At 41.4% G+C, this 14,556-nt stretch overlaps 1 protein-coding gene across 4 annotated transcripts in view; it reads left to right on the top strand.

Moving 5' to 3' along the window:
• LOC102541104 (zinc finger protein 268-like) overlaps window positions 1-12,783 on the top strand; it is a 28,593-nt gene extending 15,810 nt beyond the window's left edge. The window contains exon 6 of one of the 4 annotated variants that reach the window (XR_012067012.1): window positions 3,832-3,875. Coding sequence is in view for 2 of the 4 variants with exons in the window: in XM_072954927.1 (XP_072811028.1) it covers window positions 3,832-4,880 (1,049 nt within the window). In the remaining 2 variants the exon portion in view is untranslated. Of the gene's footprint in view, window positions 1-1,592; window positions 2,188-3,831 lie in introns of those variants that run through there. The other 3 variants (XR_012067013.1, XM_072954927.1, XM_072954928.1) reach the window with 3 other exon arrangements.
• Window positions 12,784-14,556: the final 1,773 nt, after the last annotated feature.

Below are 14,556 nucleotides of genomic sequence, written 5' to 3'. Positions count from 1 at the left end.
TCGCACCTTTCCTTCCATCCACCCATCTTCAAAAACATTCTGTCACCCCTGTTCTCATGCTTGTCCTGTGTGAGTGCAAGTGTAGGGTCCCTGTTGGCAATCAGACCTGGTGGTGGTTCTCTGTGGTCTGGGGATCGCTGACTAAAGGCAAGTGATCCACGTACGACCAACCAGACAGAGAGGTGTGGGGTGGGTACAACAGGTACCCTGTTCTGGGAGAGCAGCAGCAGTGGGCACCACAGAGAAGTCACTGGTTTGCAGTGCGTGGGACCCCTGGTTGGGCAGACTGTGGCCTAGTGAGCCCTTGGTCCTGCTCTCTGAGCTTAATTTCCTTTTCCACTGTCTCCTGTGGCTAAACTCAAGATGAGCCATGGCCAGTAATAATGTTTAACACAGGCCTGAATCATGTTCGAATCGTCTGTAACCTTGTGAGTTCCTGCCTCCTGCTCTCTGGCTCCGCTGTTCCTTCCTTGTTTCTTAGTTTGTTGTGCTGCTCCTTGAGATACCAGCAGTGATCTCGTTTTCTGCGGTTATTGAACTTTGCAGGTCTTCAGGGACAACACTGACCGGCAGACATTCGAGCAGGTCTGACTCGAGGGCACAGATAATTACTCACTGGCCTGTGTTCTTCTTCTGGAAATAGTTCTGACTTCAAGACCATGTGATAGACAGTTATACTCCCTCCGAAGCCACTGTCATAGTCGAACAGGCTCATGTTCATTGCTCACTGCATCCAAGGCGGGTACTGCCCCAGTTGGGAATCAGTGTTGGGGAAGATACAGTTTGGAGCTTGTGTACAAAATGAATGAGTATTCAGATTTAGGATGTAGTGAAACTTGGAGTGAGGTATTAAGATCCTGTGATGTGCTGTCTTCAAACCTGACTGCTGCTGTGTTCTCTGAATACCCTTTTCTGTCCTTTCCTTGGTCAGCAGGTTCCTTTGGGACATCTGGGCCGACTCTCCGCATTCTCTCTGTAGTCAGCCTCCAAGTATTTGTCACTGTGCCTGAGGACGTAGTCCTGTGTCTGGTTCCCTGTCCACTGTTACCTTTGCGTCGATGTTTAAACAGCATTCTGTCCACCTTGCCCCCTCTGTTTTTCATTCCCCCGGAGAAAAACCACTTCATCTCTCTTAGCTCTTTCTTCTGGCATTTACCTCCATGCTTTCTGAATAACCAGCTGCTGCTGCGGCTGCTGCACCTTCACTCTCTCCTCTAGTTACTCAGTAGGAAGGGTAGAGATTTAATTCTCCCTCATGCTCCTTCCTCAGACTCCCCAGAATACACACCCTGCCTGGTCCCAGACCCTCATCGTCCTAATCAGGCTGCTTCGTACTTCTGGTTAGATCAGTCTTCAGTTTTTACGTCTTTACGACTGTAATTTCTGTTCATGGGTAAATCATGGAAGTGCACGATGGTTAGTTTTTGTTCATAAATCATGTTTTCCTTGAGTTGTTTTATTTGCCTGCCCACCTTTCTCTGTTCTCATTAATGTGTTTATAATTAATTTAACAACAGATTCTTCTTCATATATCTGAATGCTCTTTTGGTGTATTCAGCTCAGTTGGTGATTCTGTCCATTTCACCCTCCAGGTGACAACACTCCCGTGTCGTTTGACTTGCTCCAGTGAAACCTAATTTTTCTCAAGGCGTGGCTGTACAATTATTACCCTGGAATCTCCTTTCAGATTTTATTGTCTGTTTTCATTGTGTCATCTTTTTTCTTGGTTTGTTTTCACAGTAGCTGCCTGTGAAAGGGTGCATTTGATATAAATTTTGAGACCTGTGCTCTGAAAATGTTTATACTTAACTCCTGAATGCTCTGTTTTCTCTCCTCTTGAGATGCTAATGAGAATTCAGATGCCATTCCAAATTTTGATCCATTCTGTGAGGTTTTTTGTTTTTTTCCTGGACCCTTGACTAGCCACTGCTTGTTGTCAGTCACCATCATCACAGCGATGCTTCTTAGGAGTCTTTCCATTTCTTGGACGTCAGTGTAACTGCTCCCAAGAGGCCTGTAACTAGTCTGCAGCGTTTCTGCTGTTTCATCCTGGGCTGAGCAGTGTTTGGCACGGAATAGGCATTCAGCCGCTATTTGTTCAGTGAAAGTGATGCGCAGAGATCCCCTGCCACCTCTTTATATTTTGCTCATTTTTCCTTGTGCCTTCTGAGGAAGGCATTATGCAAAATTTTACTTTTTATTTTTGTTTTTTTACTTTTTTAAAATTGAAGTGTAGTCAGTTTACAGTATTGTGTCAATTTCTCATGTACAGCATAATGTTTCAGTCATACATACACATTTGTTTTCATATTCTTTTTCATTATAGTTTACTAGTTGATACTGAATACAGTTCCCTGTGCTATATACAGCAGGACCTCGTTGTTTATCTATTTTATATACTGTAGTTAGTACCTGTATATCTCAGACTCCCATTATATCCCTTCACCCTCCCTTTCCCTCTGGTAACCATAAGTTTTCTGTGTCTTTGAGTCTAATTCTGTCTTGTAAATAAGGTCATTTGTATCATATTTGAGATTCTAAATATAAGTGATATCATATGCTATTTTTCTTTCTCTTTTGGACTTCCTTCATTTAGAATGATGGTCTACAGGTCCATTTATGTTGTTGCAATTGGCATTATTTTATTCTTTTTTATGGCTGAGTAGTATTCCATTATATAAATAAACCATATCTTCTTTATCCAGTTGTCTGTTGATGGACATTTAAGTTGTTTTCATATCTTGGCTATGGTAAATAGTGCTGCTGTGAACATTTGGGTGCATGTATCTTTTTGAATTAAAGTTCCCTCCAGGTATATGCTCAGGAGTGGGGTTGCTGGATCATATGGTAAGTCTATTTTTAGTTTCTTAAGGAGTCTCCATACTGTTTTCCACAGTGACTGCACCAAACTGCATTCCCAGCAGCAGTGTAGGAGGGTTCCGTTTTCTCCGCACCCTCTCCAGCATTTATAGTTTATGGACTTTTTAATGATGGCCATTCTGACCTACGTGAGGTGATACCTCTTTGTAGTTTTGATTTACAATTGTCTGATAATTAGCAATATTGAACATTTTTCCATGTGTCTTTTGGCCATTTGTATGTCTTCATGGAGAAATGCTTCTTTTGGTCTTCTGCCCATTGTGGAATTGGGTTGTTTTTTTTTTTTTTTGTTATTAAGTTGTATAAGCTGTTTGTGTATTGTGGAAATGAAGCCCTTGTCAGTCTCATCATTTGCAAATATTTTCTCCCTTGCCATAGGCTGTCTTTTTATTTTGTTTATGGTTTTTTTCTTTGTAGTGGAAAAGCTTGTAAGTTTAATTAGGTCCCAGTTTATTTTTGCTTTTATTTCTATTGCCTGGGTAGACTACCCTAGGAGAACATTGTTAAGATTTATGTCAGAAAATGTTTTTGCCTGTGTTTTCTTCAGGAGGCTTACAGTGTCTTGTCTTATGTTTCAGTCTTTAAGCCACTTTGAGTGTATTTTTGTGTGTGGTGTGAGGGAGCGTCCTAGCTTCGCTGATTCATGTTCACCTGCCCAGCTTTCCCATCACCAGTCACTGAAGAGACTATCTTTCCTCCATTGTATGTTCTTTCCTTCTTTGTCTGAAGACTGTATTTATTGTCAGTTCCTCATGCCTATTTTCATGTTTCATTTTATTTTACCCAGAGCACAAGAGTTTGGGTACGCTTACACTTTAGATTTTATTTACATTCAGAACTGATACATGAAACTAAAAGAAAAACCTCACGACATGGCGTTTTTAAGGTCACTCTGTGCTACATACTAGGATCATGTTACTATTTATGACATATGGGTATTTTCCTCTCTAGATGAAGTCCAGGAAATTGATGATCGTGTGGAATGGCATCAGGGAAGTCACGGCAAGCTGGGAAGCAGAGCAGAAAGCTACCAGTGTACTGTGTTTGGAAGACTATGTCTTCATAGTACAAATTATGTTTCTTCAAGACAAGAATTTCATAAATGTGTTACACATGGAAAGAGTTTGAAATATATAGATTCTAGTAGTAATTATGCTGGAAAATATCCCAGTGGGTTTCATGATCTTAGGGAATCATTATTCCATTCTAAACATGAGCAAGCTGTTACTGGAAAAAAATACTGTGAAAATAGTGGATCTGGAAAAAATGTCAAAAGAGAGTCGCAGCTCATATGCCAACAAATGCACGTGGCAGGAAAGCCCTCTGAATGCAGTTCCTGCAGGGAGGCCTTCAGCAGCAAGTCTTGCCTCGTGGTGGGTCAGCGAACTCCTGCAGAAGAAAACCCCTGCAGATGTCGTAATGGAGGTGGGAAGGACTTCAGCCGCAAGGCCTGCCTCGTTGTGCATCAGAGAACTCACACAGGAGCGACACTTCATGAGTGCAGTGAATGTGGGAAAACTTTCCGTTTCAGTTCACAACTCATCATACATCAGAGAATTCACACCAGGGAGAATCTCTGTGAATGCTGTGAATGTGGAAAAGTCTTTGGTAGGAAAGACCAGCTCGTTTCGCACTGGAGAACGCATTCAGGACAGAAACCGTATGGGTGTAATGAATGTGGGAAGGCTTTTGGTTTGAAGTCACAGCTCATGATACATCAGAGAACCCATACAGGAGAGAAACCCTATGAATGCAGTGAATGTCAGAAAGCCTTTAATACAAAGTCTAATCTTGTGGTGCATCAGAGAACCCACTCGGGGGAGAAGCCCTATGGTTGTGGTGAGTGTGGGAAAACCTTTGCCTTCAAGTCACAGCTCATTGTACACCAGGGGGCACACACTGGGGTAAAACTCTATGGATGTAATCAGTGTGGAAAAGCCTTCAGTTTGAGGTCACAGCTCATTGTACATCAGAGAAGTCACACGGGAGTGAAACCTTAGTATGCAGTTAATGTGGGAAATCCTTCAGTTTCAGTTCACACCTTATTGTGCATCAGAGAATTCACACAGGAGAAAACCCTTATGAATGTGGTGAATGTGGGAAGACGTTTAGAAGAAAAGATCAGCTCATCTCTCATCAGAGAACTCATGCTGGGGAAGAACCTTATGGGTGCAGCGAATGTGGGAAAGCCTTTAGCAGCAAGTCCAACTCATACACATGAGAACTCACTCGGGGGGAAACCATGCGAATGTCACAGATGTGGGAAAGCCTTCATTTGGAAGTCACTACTCATTGTACATGAGTGAACGCATGAAGGGGAAGACCCTCATAAGTGCAGTCAATGTGAGAAATCCTTCAGTGGAAAATACCAGCTCATTGTACATCAGAGGATGCACACAAGAGAGAAGCCCTATGAATGCAATGAGTGTGAAAAAGCCTTCATTAGGAAATCTCAGCCCATTGTGCATCAGAGGACTCATTCAGGGGAGAAACCCTATGGATGCAGTGACTGTGGGAAAGCCTTTTGTTGGAAGTCACAGCTCATCATGCATCAGAGAATTCATGCAGATGACAAATATGTTGGTGAGTTAAGTGTAAGAAACCATTTCTCAGGAAATTCCAGAAAATTCATACAGGAGAGAAACTGTAAATGGAATCATCTCTGTACACCGGAAAACCCATCCTGAAGAGAAGCCTCGTGTGTTTACAGCACGTGGAAGGACATTCACAGAAAGCTGTTTCTTCTGCACTCAGAAAACGCCAGTACATGTCACAGGAACCCTGTGAAATCTGTGAGCCCTGTGAAAGTTAACAGGAGGAAGTCATACCTTTAATCTTACGCAGGTGAAGAAATACACGAATGAAGTGAATGTCAGTAATTTTTTAATATGCTAGCATTTACAAGGGAAATTCCATAATGGAAATGAATATGGAATACAATCTTTTGAAATTCATAATCTATTAACCACTAGAATTTTAATGAGAAAATATAAAACCATTGAATTTCAGGTATCAGAATCTCATGCTTTGGAGAAACCATGCTGTAAGTTAGGGAAATTCTTCATCTAGAAGTGATAAACTTGTAGCAGAATAGAACACACACACACACACACACACACACACACACACACGAATGTTTCCAGTGGGGTAGATTCTCAGCAGGAAGGTTATATCACTATTACTTTGATTCATTCCTTTACAAGTAAGGGAAACTATGTTCCAGATGTTCCAAACTTTTAGGAAAAGATTGGAGAAAATATTCAAGTATCAGTGATAAGCATGTTCATAACAGAACATAAAGATTTTTGAAAGTGTGTAAATAAATGTAATAATCAGGGTAACAGTAAGGACTGCATTGTAAGACCTACAGGGATGCTCAGGTGTTCTGTTCCTCTCTGTACTATAGAATATGTTTCGTGTAGTTTGGCATGTTGCTTGTGAACGCCACATTTGATAGAGAAATTTGCCAGGTAACAGTACCGCTTCTCAGGTATCTCTACTCTGGACAGCAGCATTCTTATTAAGAAATACAGCCTGTTACTATAACAGTATGGCAGTAAAAATGCATCTCAACACTTGCAGGCTTTCCTGTTACTTTGTGCCCTTTGTAAGTGGGCCTGGCAACTACCTCTTCAGTTACATAATCAGTGTAGTGCCTGCTTTATGTGGCTGTGTGCTGGAATCTGTTCTGTCGTCGCTGGTGAGAACACCGTGGTTTTCATCAGGAGAGTCCGCAGCGCGTGCAGTCACGACGGGACCCTCACCCACGTGGCCCAGCGCTGGCCGAGATGCTCCAGGATTTACGTTTTTAATGGACCGCCTCCATACAGAACAGCAAGCTTAGCTTTTGTTCTCTGGTGGCATCTTGCTGCAGTTCTCAATTCATTCCTTCTGTGTAGATAACCCAGAGTAGCTTCCGTTACCGTCACTTTTTAATCCTGGTTCACCTCTCTTTCACTTTGAGGTACCTGGTGGCCTCTCAGTACATTGAGTGGTGCTCCTGCGATGTGCACCTGTAGCTGTAGACTCAGGGTGGTGGGAAGTCATTCTGCTGATTGCTTACGTAGAGAGTCGGTGTTTTTTCACAATCCCACCAGCTACCTTATGTGCATGAGCAGTAGTCTGGAAAGAGCTGGGACCCTGGAAAGTGGGCTAGGGCGACCTTGAAGGGATACGAGGATTCACAACTGCAGGTATTTCTGAAACACCCACTGCTTTGTGCTCTTCACTTCAGCAGGGAATCCCGTCTCTTACCCATAGCAGCTTTCTTTCTTGAAGGATGTACTTAATGATTTTCTGAATGCCTGATCCTTGTGTGCTCAGCTCATAATGCAGGACCCAAAGTCAAGACACCGGGAGTGGAGAATGTTGATTCACAGAAGGGAAGAAGAGTCTCGCATAAGCAAAGAGTTTCAGATACTTGGTACAGTTAAACCTGGAAAATATTGTGTATGTTGCCCATGTATTGATATCCCAAGGAAGATACATACACATATTAAAGAAAGAATGCACACGTACTGTGTTTCCTCTTCCCAGAGCCAGTTAGTTTAAAGCTTGCTGTATTGCGTGATGCAGACCCACCTGCAGCCTTGCCCACTAGAAGCCAGAGATGTTAGCATAATGTTGAAGGTATAAGTCAAATACTGTGTGAATGGATAATGCCCCATTGGGTCTGATCTTAAATGAAATGGAAAAGTTACCAGATAAATGAAACTTAACAGAAATGAATAGATCTGTAGCAAGTAAACAAAATAGAAAAGTTAAAAACAATCTCTGGCTTGAAAATCTACCTTGTTCCTCCAACTCTGCCCCAGCCCCAGAAGAGAAAGAGGTTCCAGAGATTTTCAGTAGTAGTTGATAATTTTCAGGAAAGCTAATTCTAACATTTTACAGTATTTCACAGAAAATAAGACATTTTGGAAAAAAATGATGAAGTCATTTGTGAACATATATTTAAAAATCCTAAATGGACTTACTGCAAAAATGTATCTAATAATGTAGAGTTTTTATTTTTTAAAGTCATGATGTGTAGCAGATCACTAGTAGTGAACCCAGTGTTTCTTCATGACTAATGGGATCGCTGCAATTTTCATGATGTCTGTGTGCCCAGCTAAAAAGCTGCATTTCTGCATCTTTGTTGTAGTTGAGTGTGATCATGCTATAAATTCTGAGTAATGAAATGGAAATAGAAGTTGCTGAGAGGGTGTAATGGGAATGTTCTTCAGAAGGAAAACATACAGCTAGGGAGAGCTCGCCCAGTGTCCTTTCATCTTTCCTCTTTTTAACGTGCAACACACCAGACGTTTGGAGACTCAGTAGCCATTGTAAAACCATCTTAAAATTCTTGAGGATGGAAGCCATCTGCTAGAGTTGAGTAGAGAAATAATGTCTGGGCTCTCTGGTGATAATGGTGTGGCTGAGCCAGCCCCAGACGACCAAATCTGGGCACCTTCTTACACAAAAGAGACATGAGCGATCTTGTTCAAGGCATTGTTCGTTTTGGTCGGGAGGAGATTTGGTTCTGTCGTGTGAAGCGGAATCTGATCCTAGTCGAGACATATTAGGATGTTTGAAAGATTGAATTAGAAATTCTTTATGTAAAATTAACCACTATACCAGAAGAAAGCCATATGAGTGTCTCACTATGTGTAGGTAAATCATTTGATGGACTGTAATACCCATGGATGATTTTAAATATTAAGTTGGAAATAGAAAGTAACTCCTTTAACTTTGTAGGGGGTATGTTTAAAAAATGGTCAAATTTCTTGTTAGTGGTAAAACAGATACATACCATGAAATTAAGAAAATTAAAGAATGCGCATGACTTTTATTGAGCAGTGTAATGGCAGTTCTGGCCAATGTGTGAGAACAAAAAGTTGTCAGGAATTGGGGGTTGGGACAGAAACTAAAGTCCTATTTTTTTGTAGGTAAGATTTTCATTTAGAAAAACCAACATAAACTACAGGCAGATGTTTAAACTACAGGCTGTAACTCATAGGCATAGAACACAAACTTGTGGTTGCCAAGGGGGCGGGGGGTGGGGTGGGAAGGGACAGACTGGGACTTCAAAATGTAGAATAGATAAACAAGATTATACTGTACAGCACAGGGAAAGATATACAAGATCTTGTGGTAGCTCACAGCAAGAAAAATGTGACAATATATGTATGTTCGTGTATAACTGAAAAATTGTGCTCTACACTGGAGTTTGATACAACGTTGTAAAATGACTATAACTCAGTAAAAAATGTTTAAAATCTCAACAACAAAAAATAACTACAGGCTGTAAGGCAAGATGTTTCACACGGCTCCGAGAGCTTGCGGCTTGGCCTTGAGCACAAGTGCATCCCTACAGTTCCTTCGTGCTCAGGCAGGCCGTGCTGAGGAAGACATCCTGCCCTCCAAACGTCTGAAGGCAGTTTTGTGCTAAATCAATCAGAAGTTGCGACAAAGCTCAGACAGCTGAAATACAGATCAGATTGATTCGGCCCCACCCTGTCTCCCAGCCTGAGAGCTGACATTAGAACATATGTTCCCTTTTCTAGAAGTAAATGTATAATCAGAGCAAAGAAAATGGTCAGAACATTGTAAAATGACTGTAACTCAATAAAAAAGTTAAACAAAAAAAAACCCCAAAATGATCAGGAATGTGAATAATGATAAAAGCAGTGTTTCACCAAAGACAGCCTTAAGTGGGCATGCGCGTAACAGCAAAGCCTCAAGGTCATGCAAAGACACAGCTGAAAGGAGAAATACACTCTACCAATTTAGGTGGACACTTCAGTGTTTATTTCTTGGTAACATGACTTAGAGACCAAACTCCGCAAGGCTATGGAAGGGCTGAATAATATCATCGGCAAACTAGACCTGGTGGACACGTCTAGAACAGACAACAGCAGAAAACATTGTTTTCCATTGCATGCGAGGCATTCGCCAATAGTTCATGTCCTGGCCCACTAATCTTAAAAATTTTTAAATAATTGAAATTGTACAAAATGTGTTGAGACTATAATGCAGTTTAACAAGACTCAATTGTAAAAAGAACAGGAAAATCTTGAAACACTTGGAAATTAAGCAACCCAATTCCAAATAATTCATGGGTCTGAGAAATTTCAAGAGAAATATGGAAAATATCTTAAAGTATTATTCTATAAAACATGCAAATTAAAATACAACAGACCAAAATTTCTGAGATGCAGAAAAATCAGTGCTTCAAGGGAAATTCATAGCACTAAAATGCTTATATTAAAAAAGAATGAAAGTCTCACATCAATAATTTAAACTCCTACCTTAAGAAACTAGGAAAAAGAGTAAAATAAGCCCAGTGTAAACAGGAGTGAAATAAAAAGACTAGAAACCAATGGAACAAAGAGTGGAAAGGAATAAAGAGCACAGATTTGACAGCTTTGATGAAATGGACTAAATTCGTGAAAGAAACCAACTAGCAAAGCTCACTCAAGAAGAGATAGGTAACCTGAAAGTTGCTACAGTTATTAAAGAAATTAAATTCACAGTTAAAAATCTCCCAACAAGAAAAAAATCCAGGCTCAGATCATCTCACTGATGATTTCCGTGAACTTTTAAGAAAGAAAGAAAATACCAGTTCTATACAAACTCAGAAAATAGGTGACAGGTGCTTCTTCACTCATATTATGAAGTCTGTGTTACACTGATTGTTTTTAAAAGATGTGATACTGACAGGCATATATAGAATAGATAAACAGGATTATACTGTGTAGCACAGGGAAATATATACAAGATCTTGTGGTGGCCCACGGTGAAAAAGAATGCGACAATGAATATATGTGTGTTCGTGTATGACTGAAAAATTGTGCTCTACACTGGAAACGGACACAACATTGTAAACTGACTAAACTCAGTAAAATAAAATTTAAAAAACCCCGATGTTATCAAAAAGCTTACAAATGTTCCTCATAAACATAGAGGTAAAAATCCTAAATAAAATGCTAGTTAATTTAATTCACCAGTATATAAAAGGCGTAATACATGAAGGCAAACGAGTTTATCTTGGGACTGCAAAGCTGAGGTGGATTCAGTATTCAACCAGGGGTAGGAAGTAGCTTCCTCAGACTAATAAAGCACATCTGGAAAATGTCTATAGTTAGTGTCATAATGGAGAAAAGCTGAATAGCTCCCCCAAGATTGAGAACAAATCAAAGATGCTCCCTGTTACCACTCCAATTCAACATTGTAGTGCAAGGTCTAGCTGACTGCATAAGGCAAGAAAAAGAGGTTGAAAAGATACAGATTGGAAGGCAAGAACAACTTTATTCAGAGACAGCATGATTGCCTTCACTGAAACTTTTAAGAAACTTTACCAGAAAAAAAAAAAGCCACCATAATACACGTCAGTTTAGAAATCTAGAATATAAAATCAATATTCAAAAACAGTTGTATTTTTACCTACTTGCAATAGACAACTGGAAATTTGATTAAAATGGACTACTATTTATGATAGTACCACAAAGACCCATGGAATGAAGTCAAGTGAACTATATGCTGAGAACAATGCAGAAGAGGAGACGATGGCCAGGACAACGGGCGAACGTGCTGCGTTGGTGGAGTGGGAGGTTCAGTGCTGTTACAGCGTCAAGTGTTCCCCACGCGGATCTATAGACTCTATCCCATTCCAATCAAATTCCCAGGAGCATTTGCTGTAAAAGTTGACAAGTGTGATACTGAGATTTACGTGGAACAGCGAAAGAACTAAATACAGTGTTGAACAGGGGAAACAAAATCGCAAGACACACCATTTTATTTCAAGGCCTAACCATCAGCTTCAGTAGCTATGACACTAGTTTCGTGAAAGGAGGGACATACAGATTAGAGTCCTGAAAAAAAAAATACTCTATAGTCAGTTTCTATCAAAGTTAGAAAAATAGTTCATTGGAAAGGCGACAGTGTTTTTTTTTTAATGGTGCTAAACTTGCACGTCTGCAAGAAAAATTAAAAGTCTTGATCTGTACTTTCACCACATACAAAAATTAATTTTCTCAGGACTATATCAGAGGCTGAGCTTTACCTAGCTAAAGGGCTCGTTGTTAGCATTTAATATATTTAATTTCATATCTAAGACTATGAGGGTTGAGCCAGGAGGGAAGAATGCTATATAAAGAATTTCTGGTAAAGTAGTAAAGCTATGAGTCAGCATGGGAACAGGCAAGAGGGAGCAGTAAGAGATTGTCATTAATACTAGGAGGAAACCAAAGGGAACCCCTTTAACTGACTGGCTGATAATAAAAGATGGAGAAATGTGGGATTCAGGACAATACAAAAGTAACAGCTGGAACAAAATTAGGAAGCCTCCTAAATTACGAAGTAAGCTATTTGAAAGAACAAAGAACCACACAGAACAGAAAGGTAAATAGAAGTAAGATGCACTGAAATAATAGAGGAGGCAGGAGAAAAACTATGACCGTGGAATTCCAGCTGGTAAATGTAGAAGAAATGATGAAATTGGAAAGATTGTTACTTGGCAGCCACTACAGTGAGGACTGTTTCAGGCAGGAATTATCAATGAATGCTAAAACTTGTAAGCAAAAGTGTTATGAGTAACAAATATTTCAAGAATCTTGTCATTTGGAAATGATGGCCAATTACCCACTTCAGAGAGTCTTGTGTGCTCAGTAAACAGCCCTGGGCTCCGAGCCCCTGACCCCACCTCGCCCTGAACTACCAGCGGAGGCAAAGGTTTGTAGCAGGCAAAGGGGCCTTGCTTGGCCACAGCATCACGGCCCAGGCACCTTTGAGCCTGAAGCAAAAGGGAAAACCAGTAATGCTCATCTTCAAAAAATGTTTTCAATGTTTTCTTCATCATAGATTCTCTGGCAAAAATAATTGATCTTTTTCAAAAATACTGTATTAAAATATGACTTATCTTGATGGTTTGTTTTGTGATTCCTCATTTGCCTCTCCCTAATCCCAGCCTTATTTGGAAGATGCAGGACTCTGGCCTGGACCTTACTGATACAGACTCCAGGGAGTGCTGGGCACCACCTGCTGGGTTGCTGCCCTGAGTAGTGAACCTGGAACCCAGGGTGATGAAGGAGGCACGCCCTGGGCAGGGACCTGGACCGGGCCCAGGGTGGGGGCAATGCATGGCTTGGGCCCCCTGGAAGACCTTCAGCTGGAGGTACAACTCATCTGGGCTTATAAAAGAACAGGGTCCAACCCTCCTCTGCGGCTGTCAGCCTGAGCTGCCTCGGGCACAGCAAAAACATGGAGCATTCCTGGTGCCTCTGGGTCAGTACGTGGGTGGGGAGGTTTTCCTGCTTCCGGCCCCAGCTGCATCTGCTGTCTTCCAAGGGAGGGAGGGAGGGAGGACAGCTGAGTCACTCTCTCAAGCTCCTGTTTTTGCTCCTCCTGTTCCTCACAGCAACCTGCCCCAGACGTCAGATACTCTGCCTCTTTTTTCCATCAGGCATCTATCTACCTGTAGTTCTGTGAACCCAACAGAAGGGCCAGAGCACTGGTCTCCAACAGCCACCAGCGCCCCTAATACGCAGACAGACATTCAGCAGATCTGATGAGTCTCCCAAGAGGTACTTAACCCTGGAGCCTTTGAGAAGGCTTCGTGGGGCAGTGGGAGTTGGGCAGGAACTCCCTGAGGGGAACCCCTGGGGAGGAGGCAACTTCCTGGAGGGCAAAGAGGGGTTCAGGGTGAGGTAGACGTTCTGAGGAGGCTGATCTAAATGGCCTTCCAGCCTCCTGTGGATCCGGGATTTTTTGTTAAAAATGTGTTCAGTTAATCATTATGGGGAAAGTTCACGAATCACCAGGAAATTTCTGAGGGGGGGGGTTACCTTGCCAGGTTTTGAATGTCTTAAAAATAAACAGCGTAGGTAAGGAAATGATGGACGTAGCACATGTTGAGTATTGATGCACTTAATTATCTCAATGCAATGAGGAAAGCGGTCCTGTTATGATTACAAATAATAAGCTACCCAGGAGGAGAGAAAGTACAGAGGGGGTCAGTAACTTGTCCAAAATCACACAGCTGTAAGTAATCGAACTGGGAATCCACCTCAGGTAGCCTGGGTCCAGAAGAGAACAGAAAATCTGGAGCTAGTAAGGAAGTATGTACTAGAATGCATTAGGCGGTAAGGGCTGCGTTTTAGACTCGACAGCCCGGGAGAAGAGGAGAGAGGCCACCTCTGTTTCCAGTGCATGTTGGAGAATCACATTTTGGCCTACCTTTTGCTGGAAGAGCAGGCCTCTATTAATAAAGTGAAGCTTATGAGGAGTTTACCCTGATTTAGGATACTTAAAATTGTTATGTGCTTAAGTTAAAATGTGTGCTTTTGAGCCTGACAGTTAAAGGAGGACCCTTATTGGTGGAGGGCTTCCAGAAAGTGTTGTAAAATTCACCGGACCTATTTCCTTATTAGTAACATGAAAAAGGGACCTAACTCTCTCTTGGAGGGGCTTTGGGAGCCTCAAAGAAGACGGGTGTAAACCATAACATCTTACCTGGGATGTACTGAGTGTTCAGTCAATGGTAACCAAAGAAGGTAACTGATAACAGTAAATTAGAATCATAAAATTTCTTGAAATACATTTAAATTTAATTTAATACGGTAGCTACGTGGACACGTTGGGCCCCACTGACGGGTGAAACTCATTGGTGGTTTTTGGGTGGAGAGGAATCGGGAGTGT

Source organism: Vicugna pacos, chromosome 35 (assembly GCF_048564905.1).
Source record: "Vicugna pacos chromosome 35, VicPac4, whole genome shotgun sequence".
Classification (NCBI taxonomy): domain Eukaryota; kingdom Metazoa; phylum Chordata; class Mammalia; order Artiodactyla; family Camelidae; genus Vicugna; species Vicugna pacos.
Note: the sequence above shows the minus strand (reverse complement) of the source record. Positions and strands in the feature narration are given on the sequence as shown.